This window comes from Syngnathoides biaculeatus, chromosome 13 (genome assembly GCF_019802595.1).
Source record: "Syngnathoides biaculeatus isolate LvHL_M chromosome 13, ASM1980259v1, whole genome shotgun sequence".
Taxonomy (NCBI): domain Eukaryota; kingdom Metazoa; phylum Chordata; class Actinopteri; order Syngnathiformes; family Syngnathidae; genus Syngnathoides; species Syngnathoides biaculeatus.
In genome coordinates, this window is record NC_084652.1 from 13,726,667 (window position 1) to 13,750,033 (window position 23,367).

The following is a 23,367-nucleotide window of genomic DNA, read 5'->3' on the forward strand; positions in this document are numbered from 1 at the left end:
GGTGGCGCTCTGCACTTACACTTGTATCTTAACAGCAGCGCAAGTCCAGAATTCTAATTTCAAAATTTCTGTTGCTTTACCAAACTTCAACATTCCCCCCCCCCAATCGATAGACCTTGAATGTAAAACCAATAAGATATTTAACAAGAATGCAACCCCAATTCTCCCCCCCCCCCAAAAAAAAAAAAAAAAAAAATGTATGTTCCAGTGGTTGGTAAATCTGTTTCTGCAGATTCCAGGTTGAAATCTAGGTTTCACACTTCCTCTGTGAAGTTTTCATGCAATCCTCGTGCTTGTTTGAGTTTTACAGAGTCCTCACACATACCAAAACCATGTTTTTTGTTTTTTTTTAGCTGAAATTATGAATGGCCATTTGTTTATACGCACTGTGTGAATTTCTGGCGACCAGTCCAGGATGTACAATACCGCTCACCCAATGTCAGCTGGGATAGGATCCAGCTCACCTGCCAGTCAGCAGAATGTAAAAACATCAATAGGAAAATGGACAAGTCCACGAAAAGTTAAGTAAAAGTACTTTTATTTAAATTACAGTAAAAAGCAAAGAACAAAAACATGATATTTAATAGGCTACTGGCAACTTCTAAACTCTTAACATGGTAGAGCTCGATCCATTGTTTTGAAGTTGGGAAAAACAAAAATAGGCTACATGGTCTGTACATTTTCCCCAATGGTATAATTTTTTTTAAAGTGTCATGTACTGTGTATGGAAGAGATTAGTGACATGTTCTAATGCCTTCACTATGAATATTACAGGACAGAAAATTAGACCTAATGACAGCAATGCATTCATAAAATAAATCATGTCCTTTCCAATCACTAGCTTAGGTCTTACAAACAATTAAACTGCAGCAACAAACAGGAGAAATGTAACATTTTGAACCAAAACATTTGTCTGTGAAGCAACTTTCAAGTTCCTGAATTGTCGTCAAACCTGTTGTGCAACATGTAAAAATTTCATACAGTATGTACGAAATGTATCCATCATGAAATGAAAATGACGAGAATTTGGAATTTTGGAAAAACAGCAACATTGGTGCGAATTACATTACTCTCAAAAAGTTCGGATCCTTAAAGTTTTGTGAGCATTGGCAATAGTTCGGAACATACCGAAGGTGGAGGTTTTTACCATTCAGTCAGGCTGTGTACAGTATATAAAGAGAAAAGCTTGTAACTTATGTACAGAATATGAGTGGAAAATGCGGTATTTGGAAAGAAGATAATAAAGGGACAGTGTCAATGACGGTAAGGGGTCTACTCTTGGGCCTCTTTTCCAGTCATCTTGTAGATCTCAGTGGGACCATCGACATGAGTGATGGTTGTTGTTAGCTGGATGTCTTCCCCGCTGTTCGCCATGGCATCTCCTACACAAACAGATAAAATAGTGCCTTGAGATATGAGTGACCTGACTGAGTTTTTGTAGTTATGAGCGACCCAGCCCATTTCTGCTTTGACTCCCTGAGCAAAAATTTGAGATGTGTGGTAGTGAACGCCACTCACTTCACAACAAACTGCTGGGAAGAGTGAACATTTCTTCCAAAAAGCTTTCAGCTATTGATTGCAACAAACACGTATTTACTTTCACACTACACACTATATAAAGCCACATTTCTTTACTTTGGATAAGTCCATACACTTTAGCAAAGAAAAAAATAGTTTATTTTGTACTCAAGTTAACTCAATGTGCTTTATTGATTAAAAGCATAAAAAAACTGCTTAAACAATAATTGAGAGAAAAAGTACAATTAAAACTAAGAAATGTTAAAAAAAATGGAAATACTCTTAAAAAAAAAAAAAGCCTGTGGAAAAAAAAGTTTAAACTTGATGTAAAAACATTCATAGTTGAGGCTTATGTCACTTCTGTTGGCAATTTATTCCATTTGCATGCAGCATAAGAGCTAAATACTGTATCACCATATTTTCTCTGGACTGTGCTCCACTATTTGACCCGAGTGTTGATCGCAGAGCTGTAGTGGATTTATATTCCATTAACAATTTCTTCCATGTACTCATGACCTAAACCATTCGTGATTTATAGACCAGTAGCAGAACTTTAAAATATATTCCAAAGCAGACTGGAAGCCAGTGTAAAGACTTTAGAATTGGAGTAATGACCACTCTGTTCTTGTCAGAACTCGAGCTACACCATTACCCAGTGACCTGGTACTGAAAAGAGCTAGTCTGAGAGATAACTAGAGACAATGGTTTGATAGATTCACATTTTATCCTCACTAAGTTTGTAGTTCTACTTTTAGTCAGGATTAGGTTAAGTCTAGTTCTACTATTGAGTGCCATATTTTTTTTGACCAACTTTCTGTTCCTTGTAATTAAAGGGAAGAAAAATGCCTGATCGCTATAGGGGTCTGACTTATTCTGGAAAATATCCTGCAGATAGTCAGATTGGCAGACTAGATTCTTCATGAGTGGAGGAGGGGCTCTTCGCATTTTAGTGGATTGTGGTTGGGGGGGGGGAATGACTACATTGGGTGGTGTGGGCTGGAGTCCCATATTGACATTCACCTTCACCCTATCCGTCAAGACCTAACATGGCATTTAGGCTAGCAGAGAATTTTGAGTTTTGCATTAGGCTTGGCACCAGGGGTGTGGGAGGCTCATCTTATTTGTCATTTGCTCCTCCGGTTGTTTGGATGATGCCGATGAAGCTGTCTGTACCTCGCGTCACCTTATCTCTTTTTCCTCCGATTGTTTGGGAACAACTGCATCTTTTCGTCCTTCACCAGTATAAACATTGCCACATTTTTTCCCCCGGACATTTACAAAAAAAAAATGTTGGCAACCAATAACGAAACTCCGAGTCTATTTAGACAGACACCGTCTGCCTTGTAAAGATGTCTCGGTCTCCCCCCCAACCCCGCCCTCAGGGTTTGACATCCTCTGTAAGCGTCCATGATAGTTCTCAGTGGAAAAGAGAGGAATCTTGGTTGTTGGTCTTTATGCTAATACCAGTCTTATCCTAAATAGCAGGCCACGCTCACGTAACAGAGGGTAACAGAAAATATTGAAATATGGTAACAACTGACTGCATCTACCAAAAAAAAAAAAAAAAAAAAAAAAAAAAAAAAAAAAAAAAAAAAATAGGTCCACAGGTTTAAAAACATCCAGGAGTCATTGCTTCTATTCTTTTTTTTAGAAGAAAAACAAGATAATTCGCAAGATGTAAACAGAGGCAAAGCAAGCAGAGCCAGCAGAAAAAGTGTCTGCACTGTACGAGAGCGAGCCAATAGATGCTTTATGCTAACAAACAACGCAAAACGACAGACAGGCTCACAAATGGGTGTTGCAGTGCTATAACATTTCAAAGTACGGATATTTGAACACAAATTGTGGAAAGACACAGAAGGATAATGTAACAATACTTACAAAGATATATTCTTTATCCTCTGCAAAGAAAGGCAAATATTACTGAAGGTTACTGGGGGGCTGGGACAGTCTCCGTGTACAGTATAACCATCTGCATTATTCTACCTGTATGTGCCCAAGGCCCACAAACCAGAAGCAAGTAGCACAATTGCCGATGAATTGAAGGAAATAGTTTGGCAAAAACTGTAATGTAATGCAATGCGACCTTTGTTTTTGGAAAAAAAGGGACTTTATTCCTGTAAGTTTTTTTTTTTTTTAATTAAAGAAAAAAGCTACCAAATCACATCAGCGTTCTTAAGCACTTAACATGGATCAAATGTTTGAGTATAACTATAGGAACAGTGATCATATGAAGCTAAACCTGCAAAAAAAATTGCCATTTTTTTATGGCTGGTGTCTTTGGACAAGTTATATTCATCTAAATCATTTACTTTTCCAAATATATGTAAAAAATGCAAACCATAACTACCAGTCATTCCAACAGCTTCTTCACCTCGCAATTAACTTCTTAAACAGCCAACTTAAAATTCAACGGCAATATGCTCCCAATTTTTTGTCATGAGTTTGTCACATTCTGTCGGGACAATTACTATCATATATCATACTCGTCCACTGTAGTAGTCTTACCACCCTGATCATCTGCATATCTGTTGTTGACCAAAACTAGCCTCTTGCAGCTGAGTAGCATCTTCTCCACTTACACAATAGCTTCAACACTTTCATAGTCAACACTGTACCAGATTAATATACAACTGGTTACTAACCCTAAAGTGCATACATTCCTTGAAAGGTTGAAGTGAAGCCCTCTGTGCAATGGACTATTGCTTATTAGGAAATGAAACTGCTCTAAATGCTAGCGGACTCTCCATGCTTGCACAACTGTCAAAAAAAAATCCATCATTGCCAGATCTCTCTCTCTCTCTCTCTCTCCTCTCTCCCTCCCTCCCTCCCTCTCCCTCCCTCTCTCCCTCCCTCCCAGCAGCTACAACCACCAGAGAATTCCTTGTAAGATTCCAACATACTTGGTGACTAAAGATGATTCTGACAAAGCCTAAACATTGAATTCTGATCCTTGGCTCTTGAAAAAGACAAGTTCAAGTTCATGCAATTGTATTGCCCTGCCCCCCTGTTCACCATTTGTGAAACCAAATCACGAGGAATCGCCTTGACCATTTTGCCAAATGCAGAAGTAGACTGTGCATATGCCGGACTGGCCCTAGAATAGGTGTAGGAGGAGTAAATGATTGTTTGCTTCATGCACTGGTCCAATACAATCTGCACTTTGTTTAAATGATAATAAAAGACTAGAATGTTTTGCAGATTATTGTGTGGACCCTTACGGCGCTGGGGACCCCGCTTGGAAAACCACCGCTTAATAGGTCGTGCGTGGTCTGCCTTTTTGCATTTCGCTGCCAATATGGAATTATAGTGACTCAACAGAACTAAAGGCTAGTTGTAAATCAAAACAGTGGTGCGAAGTGCACGTCTCATGGGGCTGATTGATGCATTTTTGGGAAAGCCTCCAAAAAATGTCAACCCCTCCACTTGTCTCAGACACCAAATCCAAGAGATCAATGGTTTTCATTACTCCCTAAACCTTTTTTGTCACTGTTGCCTTTCCCTGAGGCTGGAAAAAAAGACACTCAAATCTCACTCTCCAACAAAAATTCCCAACTAAACAATTGCTGTGTTTGAAATACCCTAAACAAAGTAGAGTGAATTTTCTGCCTTGAATTTATTGGTTGCCAAATCACTCGTATTAAACACGTTATCATTCCAGTTTAGGGTGTACCCTGCCTCTCATCTGAAGATAGCTGGGATAGGCTCCAGCACCTTTTTAGGATAAAGTAGTACAGAAAATGGACTGATAGATAGGTGCTTTATGCGTAATACCAATACAAAATATGCACTTGAGATGCAGAAATTATTTTTGTCCATTTGGGGTCACCATGCTCTTGCTCAACATCGCTGTATCGGTGATATTGAATGTGCATAGCTTTAAAAGGCCTGGCCTCTTGAGTAACATGAGATTCAGTAAATGAGAGTGCATAGTTGGCCGTGACGGTTCAGGACAGCACTGGCTGTTAAGTGGCTAAGGATTAGCCAGTCCAAATATCATTACATTCTTACTTTCAATTCAGAAAATACTGAAAAATACATATTACCTCAGAAACTAAGAAAACTGCCATTCATTGAAAGTAGGTAAGAAAGAGGTAGTTGAGAAACAACAATGTGGGAGAACAACATCCAAATTTTACTTATAATTGTGACAGTAAGAAGTCATTTTATTTCAGTAGTAGTAGTTATGTTTGGGCTTGAAGAAAAGTATTTACTGGAGGAAAAGAATGTCTCCAGGTACACCTTTGTATTCATAAAAATCTGGAATGTTGTTACCAGTGATGCACTGTCCACTTGATTGGTCATCTCCATATCGCTTGTGAGAGGGGGCATACAAGAACATGATGGCGAATACGTACAGGTTCCACATTCCGTAGATGCCCGTGAAAAAGGCGCTGTTCACTTGCACGGTGTGTTCCCCCCAGTGCCAGTGACCCTCATTCACCTGGACAGAGACAGGAAGTACCATACAACTTTTGTCCTCTTAACTCCTCTAAAATTGAACAAGACTCACAAAATGTTACGAATATTCAACTTGTGGGTGAAATTTCAGGATGGGCCTCACTTTTATAGGTAAACTTACAGTGAACAAAATGAATGAATGCTCCCATTTTTCAACAGCTGAACTCAAACATAACTTTTTGTATGTATACAAAAGGCCTATTTGTCTCAGATATTGTTCACAAACCTAAATTTAGTGAAGTGAGCATGTCTCCTTTGCATAATGCATCCACGTTAGAGGTGTAGCACATTAATATACTATTTAAACAGCTTGATGACTGCCCAAGTATGTGTAAGGTTGCCTACAATAAAAGGTTACACTGAATTATGCAGTTTTCCTTATTTTGAGTAGTGGATGTTATTGCAAGACTTACAATACCTGACTGATGATGAAGAAGATGACTGTCATGGCAGCACAGGCCAAAGTGACCAACATGAGAAACTTGAACCTAAAAATCAAACCCTGTCAGGGAGAATGGGGGGTTAGAATTAAGGTAAAATGCTCTGTCACTACTTTTTATTCAAAATACTTGGACCAAATGAAGAGAGAAAAATTATGTTATTGTACAAACCTCATAGTGCAGGCGTCTGGCCTTGGACATGGCGGGTAGTGAAGTCCTCTTACCGCTGATGTTGCGGAAGACTTGGAAAACCATAAAGCAGAGGAAGAGAAAGTAGAGGCAGGCACAGATTCCTGCCACTATTATGAAAGCCATCTGACCATACAGCGGTCAAGGAAACAATATCTTTTGTCCAAAAGGACATGATTATCTAACAGCAAACACAGGACTAACATGCAGACTTGAAGCAATACAATATTACAAATTAAAACAGAGGCAGTTAATAGAAAAAAATATCTCTATTAGGAATGGGAAATTCACAATTACTATTTTTAATCTAGTCATTGAATTTCTCTGGATGGAGAGATTGAGGGACAGATGGATAGAGATACAGTCGATGTAGAGAGAAGGATAGAGCTAGATAAGATAGCTGTTATTGATGTTATCCACTACCGGTCCAATAGTCTCCACATTTAAACAAGGCTAAGCAGCCGATATTACAAATATTAAAACAAGTAAAAGAATCAACATCTACAAAAAGCATAAAAATAAAAATGGAGGTAATAATTAAGGTAAAGACTTAATGGAATAACAGAGCTTTCCATCTCTGAGTGCAGTGAAAAAGCTGCAGTGTATGGAAGAGTAAGGATTTGTTCAGTCTGTCACTAAAGCTGCTTCTCTGCCTGGAAAATGTGCTGTGCTTTGTTTGTCATCAATGGTGTATGACAAAGAGAACCTTGTTGAGTAAGAATTATCAATTAAAGTTGTATTCTTAACTATACATAGGTAATTCTATACATTTATTACCAAGACAATCTATGATGTACAACGCTATTTATCATGGTATAGTCACATCTAAATTTGTTTAAATGATTTTTTTTTCCCTGACTTGGTTAAAAGGATAACCAATAAATTATATGATAAAAATTCATGGCTCTGTGACACTGTGCTTCTCAGTTCGATTTAGAAAAATGCACTAGGGTTTTACATTGAAAGAGCATTAGACACTGCCAAAAGAGTGACATTTTAGCACCAACTTCCAATATGTCAATTCACAGCTTAGCAAGCTTTGCAATAAGTTAAAAATAAATCCATTCCAGGCCAGAGACAACATATGGCAGAACTGAATTATTCCTCCTCTTATTAGTCAAGGGAACCAATCTCTGCGAGAACAACAAGAAACCATGAAAAATTTAGTGTACCGTCAAAAATCAAAGTTGGCTCCTGTGCAAATATACTCAGATGCAGATGATAGTCTATTTCCAAGCATAAATATGGTTTTGCTGTCATGTCCAGCTAAAATGGGTTAAGGTGTGATTTGTTTGCTGTCAATCACAACACAAATTGAATCCAAAAAGGATACAGCCAGATCAGTCCCAACATCAGATGCCCAGATGCTATAGAAGGGGTTTGTCAACTGGACACCTCTGTTGACATGCAAAAACAATTCACTTATTGAGTGCATATACTTTACACCACAAAGCAGTTATTTAGTGTTGAGGTTTTTTTTTTTTTTTTTTAAAAATAATACTATTGCTGTTTTAACAGACAAAAATATTTCTCACCTCTCACACATGTCAAAGATAAAGAGACAAAAAGACCCAAACACAATGGGCCCAACTTGCTTCCAATACACTGAGAAACGATTCCTCTCGGTTTGGTCCTAAGAGGGGCAAAAAAAGAAAAATTCAAGGGTTCACTTGACAACTGGTGCCAAGCTTTTATACATTAAAATAGTGCCAGTTACACTACCATGAGGTGCTCCCCACAGAAGATGATCCAGAAGGAAAGCAACATGGAGTAGAAAATGCCTTGTCGGATGTCACCAAAAAGCAACATCCAGGTCCAGTTGAAGCCAATCGAGAACCATTCCACTGGGATATTGATGAACGTCATGGAGATTCCCAGAGCAAATATCACTCTGCAAGAGCAAATCATTTTTGGGGTGTTTTTATTTTCTGATTTTTCAAACAAATATACTGAGAACAATGCTTCTTAACGCTATGTGCTGGCAAAACAACTAGACAAGAGTATATGCCCCCGTGGGTCTCAAGGCTGGATTGCAGGACAGTGATCAGTCTATGAAACCTTGTGAATACAACGAATATAATAATCTATTAATATAAAATATATCGTTAAAAGAAACCTTTTTAAAGCTATATGTATGGGGGGGGGGGGGGACTGCGGCCTGGTGGGTCTCAAGGCTAGGTCACAGAACAGTTACATGCACTTACAACCTTGTGAATGTAATGAATACAGTAGTCAAAACAATCCTTCAAAATATGACTCAAAATTAGGACAGTTGGGATTACATTAGGACATAAAATTTTACCCATTTATGGCATCAGTAAATACAGTCATTATACACTAACTAGCCCTAAAATGACACTTTCAAAACTAAGCACTACTATAATTGCAAAGGCATATTTTTATTTATTTTATTGGACCTCACGTGGTTGTTCTATATTTAAAAGAAAGACATTCAGGAAAGACAGTCAAACTTGGTTGCACTGTATAAAACAAGAGGTGGTAGATCATTTCCGATGCAGTCCTGTAGATGGTGGTAATTAATTTGCAAACTGCCAAACAAGAATGCCTCTGAAAACAATACCATGCTTTAATTTCCCAAACTGTGAGCTACACCCAACTTTCATACAAGTGGCTTGTGAAGACACTGTAAAAAAATTCAGTATGCCTCCCCTTCCTGAAATCCTAAAAGGGAAAAGTGAATGAATGTTGGGCAATTAAAGCTTCTTTTTCAGTGCCCTCAGCAGGTTCCTGCATGCCACCAGCAGATGAAAGATCATAAATAAAGAAGCATGCAAAGCAGAGTAATCACAGCAGTGGAATTTCACTGAAGGTAGGCTTTGATATGAATGTATCCAGCTGCTGTCAGAAAGCTTTAGATGATAGTTAACTGAATCAAATTGATAATTTTATACACCAAGGCAAGGTCTCCCACACAACCAGACTACATTACTTTAAATACTGTAGGAAAATATTTACACTACAACCAAGACATTCAAGGTCAGACATTTTGGCCAAAAGAATAGCCAAAAGGGGGAAGAACACGTGTTTTGAAATACAATAGTCGAAATATTTGACAAGAGTACAGGAAATACAATACAGATTCTAAATCCTTCAACTTCAGACTCTGCTTTATGGCGTGAACAAAGTGAAACTTCACTTGGGTGGTATGCAAGGAATGTTCCCTGTGGAAAACCAACAGAGTGAAGACCTGTGTGTATGTGTGTGTGTGTGTGGAGGGGGTGGGCTGTGTGTGTTACCATGAGGATGGAAAGAGTATTTTGGACAAGTAGTATAGTAAGTGATGTGAAAGATCTCCACATCAGGAAATCACTTGTAAAAAGATCTAATCATTCTCACTAATGAACAAGGCCCGATATTTTGCATGATGGTAATTAAGGAGTACACTTTAACAACAGAATGATATATTAAACTCACTTATTAACTAACATTTTAATTGAATTCTATTTTATTTATACAGCACCAAATCACAGCTGTCATCTCAAGGCACTTTCCAGATCGAGGATAACTATGACCACACTCGTCACTCATTGAAAGACCAACTGAAACCCACATATGGAAGCACTAGGCAACGGGAAAATCATCTTGACAAGAAACCTCGAACAGACCAGAGATTCACTGTGGGGTGGCTCGCTACTTCGACCAGTTGGGTTAGAGAGCAGGAAAGGGGTGACAGTGAAGAAAGAGACATAGAAACAGCTAGAAAGAGACAAAGAGGGAGACAGAGGTGCAGGTTCCAGATATAAACAATTTAAGGGCATCTCCACAAAAAGAGGTATAGGAACTTCCCAATTGCCTGCTGCTGATCGAGGAATAAGTGCCTTCAGTTTCTGAAAACAAAAGAGAAAGATAATACAGTACCTGGCAGTTGTACATGTGTGTCCATGTGTTTGTGTGTGGTGGTTGAATGCTCGCAGATTTTGCATCAAGTTTCATGATTTTTGAGGCTCTTTCTGTGGTGTAGCACACTGGCTCTTACTGATGTTGTGGCAGCATGGCAGGGGTGATACAGACAATTAATCCCTTCATAGTTATCTTGAAATCCAACTACCTGTATGTGGCGCTCAAACTCTATTAATGGCTTCTTCTGAACTTTTTGTTTAAAAGGTATCAATAGAGGTGCTAAGGTATCACCTGTAAAGCTTTTCAGTTTATCAGTTCAAATGGTCCACCTGGGTAGAAACAAGGTGACAAAAATGTATCTCCAGGAATAAGTCAACCATTATGACTCATTCACGAGAAACCTTTTGTTTGCTCAAAATCTTCCAACGCAGTTATCTGACTGACCTAAGTGCAAAGAATTTGCATGACCCACTTGCAAATTTCATTCATAGTTAATATGCACCCTAATGTAGTGCCTCAGTGGCATGTGATGAAGCTATTCATTTGTACACTCTGGCTGCAGTACTTAAAATATGCCCCACGCCCCAACCTTAATTTTGTCATAACTTTTGTTGGGTGACATTTTGACATGATCATTTAACGTGCCAACACACTGCCTTTTACCAGCAACATCTCCTTCCTACACTCTGTAGTAGTGCGAGTGGCCTTACTTCTCCAACAACACAGGGGGTCTGGTCATGAGTGTGATGCGCCTCCAGTACCAGATCATGATGATGAGGATGCTGGGTGTCAGGAAGGTCTTCATGGCAAACCAAACCTTAGTGAAACCTCCATTTTGGTGGATTCCCTTGGAACATAAAAGAATAGGATTTCTTACAAATACATGCGCTCTAACTCACACATTCATGTAGTGGACTCAAAAGAAGCCTTCTTGAAAGCTACAGTATGTGTTGGCATAACAAACAGACACCAGAGTATGTAGCCTTGTGCGTATTAAGGCTAGGATGGAGGGCCGGTACATGTTTGTGTAACCTTGTGAATACAATTAAGCACAGCAATCGTTTTTAAAGCTATATGTTGGCATAAAAAACAGACACCTGAATATGTGGTCTTGTGTCTATGTTATTGTGAGAATAAAAACACTTTTTAAATTTGTTGATGTGTTATGTTCACAAACTATCCATTTCCCCAAAGCATGCATGGTAGATTAACTGAAGACTCTTGATTGTGATATGAATGCAAGTCTGAATTGGTTGTCTATTTGTGCCCTGTGATTGGCTGGAAACCATTCCAGTGTGTACCGAGCTTTGCACCCATAGTCAGGTGGAATAGGCTCCAGCACACCTATGACTCAACAGAGGATGAACGGTATAGAATAGAATAGATATGAATGGATGAATTGCATAATAACCAGATACCCGACTAGATGGTATTGTGGGCCTCAAGGTTGTGAGGTAGGATAGTTACGCATCCATGTAAACTTGTAAATAGGATACTGAATATCCTCCTTAAAGCTATTTGTAGACATAGACTATGTATGTGAATTTAACCAATGAAAAACAACAAGTATGGCAAGATAGCAAATAATAAATCATAGCAAATAATCATGACGGCATTACCAATAAAGTGAATTTTTATACAAGATGTAGCAGACATCTGTTGTCCAAGTTGTCTTGATCACTCAAGAAAAAACAATTACCCCTCAATGAAAAAAAGTTAACTTCTCAGACTTACAGTGGAGTAATTAAAAATGAAAAGTCAACTTACAACCAAGCGAATATCTTTGATTTCCCCAATGCCAACGTTGATCTTCTTGCGCTCATTGACGGGCAGACGGATATTGAGGAGATAGTACTTGTGAGCCACGCTACCGACCTCCATGAAGGGCAACAGGTCACACTCGTAGTAACGGCCCTCATTCTCAAACGTCTGGAGAGCACAAACAATGTCTGGTTAACACACCCTCAAGTGAGAACCAAGTTCAGTCAGGTCATCAATCTGTAACTGAAAGATCTGTCGAAAGCATTGTTCACATACCTTGGAAGTAGTGAAGTTACAGTTGAGCTTCCGTTGTTCAAAAGAGTGAGCCATCTCGGTCCACTCACTGACTGTATCGTCTCTGTAGGCCAGACCCACGTCAACAGTGACCATTGCTCCATCCTCTGAAAAGAACAGTTGATTTTAACCCAAGAAGATGACTTGGAAAATGGTTTATTGCTTAAAGAACTAAATACATTCATCTTTGTGTGTGTACATATTTGAATTCCTGATTCAACTTTTCAATCATGAAAAGAGATGAGGTCATGATGACAGCCAGCCAAGGCAAGGCCTCTTTTTGCACTGGCAGGGAGAAAATCCCCACCAAACTACAAACATAATGTTCCTTTTCAGCTATTATATAACGGAACGCTAATGTATTCACATTGGTAGAAGTCGTGAGGATGACTATGTGCATTTCACTTTAAATCATTAAAAGTCCGGGTGTCGAGACACGATCACAGCTGCAATCATCTTTAAGGATTCAAGAAGGTTCTACTTCTAAATTGAGTGGCATTTGTTGATTTTAATTCCTGATTGATAAAAACAATGAGATGGCATTTAAGAACCCACCAAAGAACAATTTCAAAATATTAGGACAGGATCTTTAGATCCTTTTACATTGTCAACCCAGATGAGAGACTCTTGTACTGCCATGAAACAAGATGGAATGAACAGAAAGAAACCCAACAAACTGTATGTACTATGGGAAAGAGTAAGATAGAGGAAGGGGAGAGGGACCAAGACAACCACTGGCAGCAGACATTTCTGTAACGCCCTTCACTGTCATTAGTCTGCCATTCTGCCTTGGATGTGAGCTCACTTCGTGCAACATTCCACTGCAGTCCAGTAGCCATTGCCACAGAAACTAAGCCTCCTCAACAGCTGTGTTATTGCTGGAGATCAGCCAAAGGGTGCTGCAGGTGGGTGGAGCACTTCATAAGGGTAAAGCTGATCTTTGGTACACTGCGATCCAGATAGGGTTGTTGACCAAGTGATGGGCTTCCGAACCATAGAAAATGAAGATCAGAAGAACAGAAAAGAGAAGAGAAGTATGTGGCAGCATTTAGTGTAAACCAGGAAAAAGTGCACAAAACAAGAGACTGGTAAAAGTTGAGGAATGCTTAAAAAAAAAAAAAGTAATAAAAACATGTTATTAGGAACATTCTACAGGTGAAGAGGTTAATTGGAAACTGGCTAGTGTCATGATAAGGAATAAAATGAAGATCTCTGACTGACCGGAGCCCAGTTCAGGCTGTAGTGCACCTTTCGCCCTACGTTAGCTGAGATAGGCTCCAGCAATCTTGTGACCCTTGTGAGGATAAGCGGCATGGAAAATGGGTGCGGCTCCCCGAAAGGCTCAGTTCAGAAACCAACAAGGTTCACTTTGTGAACAAATGGTGTAGTCCTAGAGCAGTTTACGTGTTTCTCAATGTACAATTGCAAGGAAATTAGGGAATTGAACATCTGCAGTCGATGATACTATCAAAAGGTTCATTGAAACTGCAGAACCCTCTGCACATAAGTGGAAAGGCCAAAAACAAAAAAAATGAATGCCCAAAACCTTTGTTCCCTCCAACGGCGCTGCAATAAAAACACATATTTGTGTAAATGAGATTGACATTTGATCTCAGGAACACTTCTGAAAACCACACAAGTCATCATTACATCTACAAATGAAAGTTAAAACATTTACATGCAAAGCGAAGACCATCTACCAGAAATCTGCCTGTCACCTGAAATTGACTCATGCAAAGTGTACTATGGTTTGACAAGTCCACACTTCAGGTTGTTTTGGGGAAATTATGGATGCCGTGTCCCCTGGGCCAAAGAGAAAAGAGTTAATCGGTAGAAAGTTCCAAAGCCTGGATCTCTGATGCTATGAGAGTGTGTTAGTCCCCCATGGCATGGGTAATTTGTGAAGATACGATTAACGCCAGTTGTTACTGGTTTTGGTGGAATACATGTTGCCATCAAAGTAGAGTCTTTTTCAGGGACATCTATGTTTATTTCAGCAAGACAATGGGATTGAGGTTCTGCATGTTCCAACAGCGTGGTTTGTTTGTCAAAGAGTGCAAGTATTAGAATGGCCTTCCAGGACTCCATTGTCAAGCACAAAATACGATAATGGAGATCAGGGATGGTTGAGAAACTCAAGATGTATATTAAACAAGCATGTCAAAGAATTCCAATTATAAAGCTTCAACGAGTGTACTCAGTTCCCAAACACTTTTGTGCGTTATTCAAAGGAAAGTTGATGTATCACAGTGGTAAACATGCCCCATCTCCGAAAACGTTGCAGGCATCAAATTCAAAATGTAAATATTTGCCCCCCGCCTGAAAAAAAAAAACCTTTGATCATTAAACAGCCTGCCTTTATAGTGTATTCATAAAGGTCAAAAAGCATTCATAAATCATTGTATACTGTTGTTTTTTGATTTACACAACATCCCAACGTCTCGAGAAAATGGGGTTTGTAGTTCCTCTCTTCTCACAGTATGTGTTTTGGTCCATATACATTATATTGTTAAAGAACTAGGTAGTAGTTTAAATAGTACAGTGGTGCCTTGATGTATGAGTGCCACAGCTAATGTGTTTTTTTTTAACAGTTTATCGCTTGGACTATTTTTGCTTTGTGATGTGAGACAAAATTTAATTTAAAGCTTCAGATATGCCTCGCCTTGAGTGTGATACAAGAAATGAAAATAAAGATACTGTGATTCATTTGCATGTGGGAATAGAACTTCAGACATGCATATATTGAATAGGACAAATACTTGACCGCAAATACAAAATGAAAAAAATTTGGCGCCAACTTATGTCAAGAAGCTCACTGAACTAATCAACTCCAGCTTCTGATGTCACCCTAAACATAACCTAGCACTATTTTTTTTTTTAAACATAAAATAAAATATTGTGGCGTGAGGGTGGGGTGCCCCAGGAAGGGCATCCTGGGTAAAAGCTGTGCTCAACAAATCATGCAGGTGACTCTGTGATGGCCGCTGATAAGACAAGCCAAAAGTCATTACAAGTGACTTACTCTAAAAACAACATCTCTTGACAGGCTGAGCTTGCTCCATAAAAGTTTCATATTGTGGCATTTCCTCTGGCTCAGAAACTTCAAAAAGTATCTTCAGTCCATTACAGAAACATCTGTCTGTGGTCTAGGTTGAATCACAGACTCATCTGTCTGGCAGCCAGACAGTAAACAATCCCCAGTTTGCTTATAGACACTTCAGCCAAGGCAGAGAATGTTGGCACATCACTTGTGCTGAAGAGCTGACCATTACTGTGACATGACTATTTAGACAAGCAAGGCCAGAGAACATGGCTCATAAATAATTACAACACACAAGCATTTAAACTTTTTGTTCAACAAGCAGTTAGCCTACTACTACTTTATTACCTGACTATCTGCGATGACGCACAGCAATGGCTGCTTTAATGAATGTGCTATGTTCTAATAAAAGAAAAATTAAAATGGTGCCTTATGAGTTGTTTTGGAACCACTTTCATAACTCAATACATCTCAAATCATCTTTTCCCATTACAATAAAAGGAAAAGCCATTAACCACCTCTCGTCCACCAAAAACACCAACAAAAAGATTGTCACACGTTTTTAAAACAAAACAGCCTTTGCAGTAGCAATACCAAACATGAGTTTGACCATCATCCTAACTTTTCACACCAGAGCTTAATAAAGATCTAATTTAATTTATTCCAAGTTAAATTTGAAATATCAATCTTCAATGCAAGTGTTTCACAAACCTAATGACATTTTACGATCAAGAGGATCATATGAATTTATGGCTTTAACCAAACCAGTGCACTGTAAATAAGAGTTGAGTAATTAAAGCTTATGTGCCCAAGAGTTGCAAAGCTAAAGTGGAGTGTGACACTCTATCACCCTGACCGAGAGCAGTGATGTCTAGTTTACAATAAACAGTGAGGTGGAAGGAAATTATATTAACTGTAAACAATATGATCATATACACAAGTGTGCTATAATAATCTAGAAATATCAATAATCTTGGGTAAGAACAATAGCTTTTTACCCCTTACAGGCGTTAATTTCTTCAACAGTTCATTTATAATTTCATAATGACATTTTGCACTTCTCAGTAGTGACATTATTACTGTCCTCATTGAAGCCTCTTCACTTTCTACTGTGACATTATCACCGTATTCATTGTTGTAGCTTTGTCGCTCTGTGTTATTTGCATAACTGTTATTGCTCAGTATAACCATGAGCGGACACTTTAAATTGCTTGACGGCACTCCGCATCACTTGGACTCTTATTAGAATTACCATATTATTGGACACCTTCCATTGCTTAATGACTCTCTGAAATGATGAGTTTATGTCTCACATGTATATTTTGTTATAGTGGCTTGGTTGCTGAAGTACAAGAGTGGCTTCAATTACCGTGGAAAATTACTTGTGTGAAAAGGTGATTCTCATTCGAAAGCCAATACATTTCAACGTGACTCACGTTGTAAGCATGCAAAATCATTCTCGGGGAAAAGAGGGCTCTTATTGCCAAAATGTAAGAAGCTGTTAAAAAAAAAAATAATAATAAAGACCCGCATTAACTCGTCTCTGTCTTTATACCTGTCAAGCCCATATAAACCCTTCCCCCTGCCCAAACCCTCAGGGCCTGTGCCGCTATAGAGAAAAGCACACGACATCCATCACTGTTAGCTGCCTTTCGGTGCAAAAGAAATGCAGTCATGTGAAAAATGCATTCTGGTAGGTTTCTCAAGCACTCACCATGATAGACTACGCATATAAAGAGTCAGTTCTACAAGCTGTATTAGTGTTCTCTTAAATTAATTTTGTGACAACGGATGTGAATTTTTCAGAGGCCGGTCAGTCCCAGCAAATATTTGCCAAAATTTTATGGATCTAAAAAGCATGTTGGAGGCTAACATTAACACCATAGAAAAAAGAAAAAAAAAACAAACAAAAAAAAACCCCACAGATTTAGAACAATATGGCACGCACAGGCTGATACATGATATTCAATGAATGACGCAATCACAAAGGTTGTATTTCTCACCTATCTGGTTGTACATCTTGAATGCAATGTCAAACTGCAAGATAACCAGCATGAATTGGAACCAGGGGCTCATCTCCTTGTTAGGCAGAGGAATGTGGACAGCAAACACAATATTGTTGGCCTCAATCCTCTTGGCCATGGCCTCATCAAAGGTCCTGATCTTGTCACATTGGTTGGGACCCCAAGGCATGAACCACTTTGCTTCCTGGCGATGCTTGACAGTGTCCACACATTTGGTAGCCAGGTAGTGGACTGCCGTGGTAGGGCGAGGAGCTGGTGAAACAGGAAAAGATGTGATTTCAAGGAGATTACATTGAAAGGCCATAGACATACATTAAACATTGCATGGACACAGGTAATATCATATGATACCAACCATTAGGGAGAGTCAACAACTTACCGTTGAATCTAAACAATTTTCTCTTCACACTGACCGCACTCTCTGTTCCAAAAGGAACAGCAGGAGAAAACATTCCTGATTGCACGAATTAAAGTGGCTACACATAGAGATGCATGAGCTTGAGTGCTGTTGCTCATTGGCAGGGTTTTGGTGACACTTGGGAAATGCCCACTTTGTCATGACAACGTAATAACAAAAAAAAAAAAAAAAAAAAAAGAATGAGCTGCGAGAGTCGTGTTGCGGCCTCAAGGCAAATGGGACAACATTGCATCACTCCAGTCACTCCATTATGTACAGTATATAGGATGGATAATGACAAACATGCAGGAGAGCAACATTTGATGAACATATTCCTTGTGCACTATAATCTCTAATACTAGGTACAATGAACCTCGGCATAGTTGCAGTTCGCTATTCACAAATTTAACTCTAAAAGTAGCATTGTGACAATATTTCCTAACAAGTCTGTTAAATGTGAAGTCTACCCACTTTAACCCGAGTACAATGCACCCACAATCTTGAAAAATCAGATGATGGGGTCCAGAGGAAATGGGTTTTTGGCCACATCCACACTCCCAGATTCACCCAACTATGGTGGTATGGAAGTAAATATGTGCCACCGGGAGTTGACTTTGAAATGCCACAGAAAAAATGATTTGAATTTCAAATGTAAAGTGATCACATTTTCAATAGTTGTATTTCAGTGTAACTTTTCAATGTTAACAATTCAACTGGCTACAATTCGCTGTCTTAAATTCAACCGGTTACAATTCGCTGTCTTAAATTCACTGTCTGTGCCACCAGGAAGGGTTATTTCAGGTCAGAAGCGAACACCCAGCCAATTGCAGTTACGCTTTCTTAGTCACATGACATTACATACTAAGGGTTTTTTTTTTTTAAAGGAAGAGACTTGAATAACCAGGACTGAGGAGCTACCCTACATACAGGCTAAGCAATGAATCCAGAGTTGTTTTTTCCAACCCCCCCAGTGACAGATCCAAAATGACTCCCTAGTCTGTAAAGATGAGTGATTCAGGAAAGCACTGAGAATCACTGACTTGTGGAAGTGAACTTCAAAGCTCAGAGCTTTCAGATACAGCTCTAGAGAAAGATTAGTGGCACATTTAAGAAGACTTAAAGTGGTAATCAGTGCCAAATGTGCTTCTAAGCAAAGAAAGAAAGAAGGAAGGAGATGGGCGTTTCTGGAACTATTAGGAAAAGGGTTTAAAAACAGTCAAATCGTCAAGAGCTCAGTCACAGTCATTCATTGTCTTTGGGACAAAACAGGTTCTAGCAACCTTCAGTGAGAATTAAACAAGAAAGAAGTTCATTTGAGAAGTTCCAATAATGTGTACTGTTATTTACTGGTGTACAGAGGCCCGGAAGTGATGAAGACCAATTTTGTGTCAGGTTGTATTTGGTAGGATTGTTTCACTTACTAGTCCACACATTAAACGGTCTTCTGTTTACATTCTTGCACCTGCTGTTGACTGATAGGTGGAGAGAGCGATGTTACATGGTTTGTTGTCATCGTTAGGAACCAAGGAGTGAAATTCACTCAGTTTAGATGCCGCTTACATCAGATTCTTTAATAAAGATGTAGTGTTAAGGGGAAGAAGAAGAAAAAAAAAAGTGTTATTTTGGCAGACAGACTACTTTTTTTTTTTTTTATTAAAAATTTACCAGTCATATTTCGATCAGTATTTGAAGCTTGCATTGACGGCAAATATCTAGCATTAATGCATTTAGTTAAACTCATATTGGTAGATACCGACATAGTAATTATATCCACCTTCGGAATAGGTCTAATCTAAGAATATCACATTCCTTGTGGGGTTTTTCCCCCTTTGAACATTGTTGCAACACATATCTAAATTGTGCAACCTGAGCAAAAAAATGAAAAAAATAGAACTTTGTCACTATGCTGAGTAAATATTGACTATTCTACCTAAATTTTGATTTTGTATCCCATTTTGCATTCTTCCATTTACAACTACTGCTATCAAATGTTTTGTATAATTGATTAGTGTACCGTTTATCTTATCGATTAATTGGGTAAAAATAGATTTTGCATTGTCAACAGAATGTGCGTGAGAGACGCAGGTATTGTTGTCCAAATGGAGTCGCCATCCTCACCTTTCTTCACTGTAGTATCTGTGACGTTTAGCGTGTTTGGCTTTAAAAGGTGTGGCCTGACCTTGTCAGTCAGCAAATGAGAGTGCAACATTGGCTACTCTAAGCTCTGGCTAGCAGCTACTGTAGTTGTTAACTGGCAGTCTGCGTGTTAAATGGCTTGGCTACAGTGCTTTGTGAATTAATGTTCTTAGAACGTGTTTATTTTGTCATTGTTTTCTTATTAAAGCAATAGAAAGTGCATCGGTGGCTTCATCTATTCTTGACAACTCTTTGGGTTTTAGAACACATTTTAACTCGTTGTAGTGGGTTAAACTGAATTACGTAACGGATAATTGTGCAATTTCAGACAAGGCATACATCTTAGTTCTGCTTTGCAGTAGACTATCTTTTTGAATTGTGAAAGGATCCCAATGTTTGGAAATTGCCTTTTACCCAATACTTCCTACTGGCGCTCCACCATTGCACAAACATAATTCTAAACAGAGTGGTGTGTGCGTCTTTTGCTTTAGCCCTAGTTCAAAGTATACAAAATTATGATTCTAAGCTAATCCATAACAGTTACAGAAGTGACCATAACTGTTTGGCAATGTTTTGAAAGAACACAGCAAGAACAATGACTTCAAACTGAATCAAATCCAGTTATCTGAATCCGCTTGGAGTTCAATTATCTAGTGACCCTGAGCCCAGCGGCTGCTTGAGAGTCCACAACAGTGTGTCCAGAATAATGGCCATCCCTGCAGCCCGCTGACCCCGTGGCATGCTCTCTGAGTTTGTTGGACGACGTGGGTGTGGCGGGGGCCTTTATACTTAATTGTTCCCAGCATCCCCGGGCCACCAAGCAAACACAAAGGAATCCGGCTTCATTAAAACCATCTTATCTAGACAGGACCCAAACAGGCTAATTTGTCAGCGAGAGGGCTGCTTCCAGATTAAACCTATACAGGAAAGCCTTTCACATGAGCTCAACTTCTGTGCGCGCGTGCGTGTGTGTGTGTGTGTGTGTGTGTGTGTGTGTGTGTGTGTGTGTGTGTGTCTATGTGTGTGTTCTGCTTGTGCGTGGGTGGATTTGAAGAAATTTGACAGTGAACCAAACGCAGCCCCCCCGAGGACCGGATCTAACTTTGACAGCTCTGTGAGTGTCCCTGTGCCTCGATGCAGCTAAAAGTAGAGGGAAAACGTGAATGCGCTGCCTGGGAGGCCACTGGGATTTGGGGAGAGTGGAATCCACACAAGGGGGGAGTTAAAGGAAGGTAGAAACACTGCCTGGGGCCTCGCACAGCAGACAGACATGACATGAGGGAGGAGGGGTGAAGAGGATTGGGAGAATTTGCATCAAAGAAAAAGAAGAAACTGCTGCCTGTAATTTAGCAAAGGATCAAATATTAACTAAAGGGTGTAAGAAAGTAATGCCTTCGGTCAAAATACATGTACTAGAAATGTTCCAAGATTTTCTGTTTCTTCTTGTTGTGTATTTTTTACAACTCATGAATATGAGAGGAAACTGTTTGGCATAAGGTTTTATTTCAAATTTAATGTTGGGGTGAGGTACCAGCTTCTTGAGCCACCCAGGAATTGTCAGCTGAGTTCACTAGGAACTCTTGATGCAGTACAATATTCAACAAAAACAGTATACAAAAAAAATATACTTGGGTAAATTTAAAGTTGCAAAAGTTAAAATCTCATTAAGCTCCAAAGGCCTAACATTAATAACAAAAAAATAATTTTAAACCTGGTTAAAATGGGAAATATCTGATTGATCAAGTCAAACATTCAGATGTGGAATTCAGGAGAGGGAGATCAAATGACTAATGTTTTAGGCTAAGATAATCTCTCTTGATATTAGTTAGCGCCACTCTCAGTTTTCTTTATCCAGTTCATTGCTGCCTTGTAATTCTTAATGCATATCACACAAATAATGAAAAGAGAAAAGTGCAACAACAAACCCCTGGAGCCCGCCTATTCAGAGGCGCAAAAAGCCACAATTTCTCATTTTTTGCTTATATAGTATAGTGTTGCACAACGGTGTCGAGCATTGAGAAACAACTACTGGTAATTGATTATCAAATTAACTGACATCTGTTTTGATAATTGTTTTAATAGTTTGGACACCTTAACTTCAAATTATCAAAATCTTTGAAATTTCACCCTCTCCAAGAGTGAATGTTTTAATTTCTTTCATATAGTACCGCATTAATCTTTTTTTTTATTATATTAAGACATTTGCAAACATATGCTTTAACGTTGGTAGAGAAAAAAAAAACAATTTTTCCCATAGTTTCTGACATTCTATGGACCAAACCAGTAACTGAATCATCATATTATTATATTTGTGCATTTTGTCAACTTTATATGTCGTTTTTAAAAGGCACGTGAAAATTAAGTGCTTAATCTGATTCTTTAAAAAACAACAGATTAATGAATTATTAAAACAATCTTTCTACTGCTTTGTAAAGATATCTTACTCCCCCCCCCCAACCTCTGCAGATGACAATTGAAAAAAATGGGACAAGCTGAAAACCACAACAACTTAGTGCCTTTTTCTTTTAGAGTATTGTACTTTTTTACTCAAAATTGTACATCTACCTAAGTAGAGGGAGTACATTAGCCACCTCTGCCCCGTATGCTTGAACAAAAATGCTGTTGAAACACTTGTGGCGTGTAAAACAGGAATCGCCGAGATACCTAGCAGTGATTTAGTTCAAAGTTGAGAGGAATGTTTCAAGGCCAAAGCTAAAGAAGGTGAACATACGATGCACGTAAAATCTTTTCTTGGTCATCAAAATACGCTACCGTATACTACCTGCTTGACTTTCCGCTTGCACATTAACATTCGACACTCAAAAATGTAGAGAGCAGCTAAACAAAAAGATACAAGAGCGATAAGGTGGTAAAAGGAGATGGGGGGGGGGGGTGCGGAAAAACTTACCAATTAACCCGCCGACCATGAACGCGAACGCCTGGAACAAAAGCAGTATAACTCCCACTATCACCAACTTTTTGGTGCTCATGTTCTCGATAATTGCCCCCGCCATGGTGAGGAAAGTGGGAGAAAATGCACAATATGGCTCCTCAGAAGAGACGAAGCGGCTGCATCCGCGACGAGTAAGGAAGGCAGGAAAAGTGCTGGTGGTGGCTCCTGCCTTTCAACTTCGAGGGAAGAAAAAGAGGGAGGGAGGGAGAGAAAGAGAGAGGGGGATGGGGGGGGGAACCAAAAAAAAATGGGATCACATGACCGTACAGCGTTCGGCTTTATCCCCCAGTGAG

At 39.1% G+C, this 23,367-nt stretch overlaps 1 protein-coding gene across 2 annotated transcripts; it reads right to left on the reverse strand.

Annotated features, from left to right (window-relative positions):
* Positions 1–521: 521 nt before the first annotated feature.
* wls (Wnt ligand secretion mediator) lies at positions 522–23,311 on the reverse strand. Of its 2 annotated transcripts, XM_061839444.1 has the most exons (13): positions 23,030–23,311; positions 17,568–17,840; positions 12,507–12,631; positions 12,237–12,398; positions 11,180–11,316; positions 8,331–8,499; positions 8,144–8,241; positions 7,942–8,005; positions 6,591–6,734; positions 6,398–6,481; positions 5,794–5,962; positions 3,400–3,419; positions 522–1,382 (listed from the first exon to the last, which is right to left on the reverse strand). In XM_061839444.1, the coding sequence occupies exons 1-13, from the start codon at positions 23,133–23,135 to the stop codon at positions 1,344–1,346; spliced, it is 1,590 nt and encodes a 529-aa protein (XP_061695428.1). In that variant the 5' UTR covers positions 23,136–23,311; the 3' UTR covers positions 522–1,343. The 2 variants fall into 2 exon arrangements, with proteins under 2 accessions (XP_061695428.1, XP_061695427.1); XM_061839443.1 differs by lacking the exon at positions 3,400–3,419 and having other exon boundaries at positions 23,030–23,309.
* Positions 23,312–23,367: the final 56 nt, after the last annotated feature.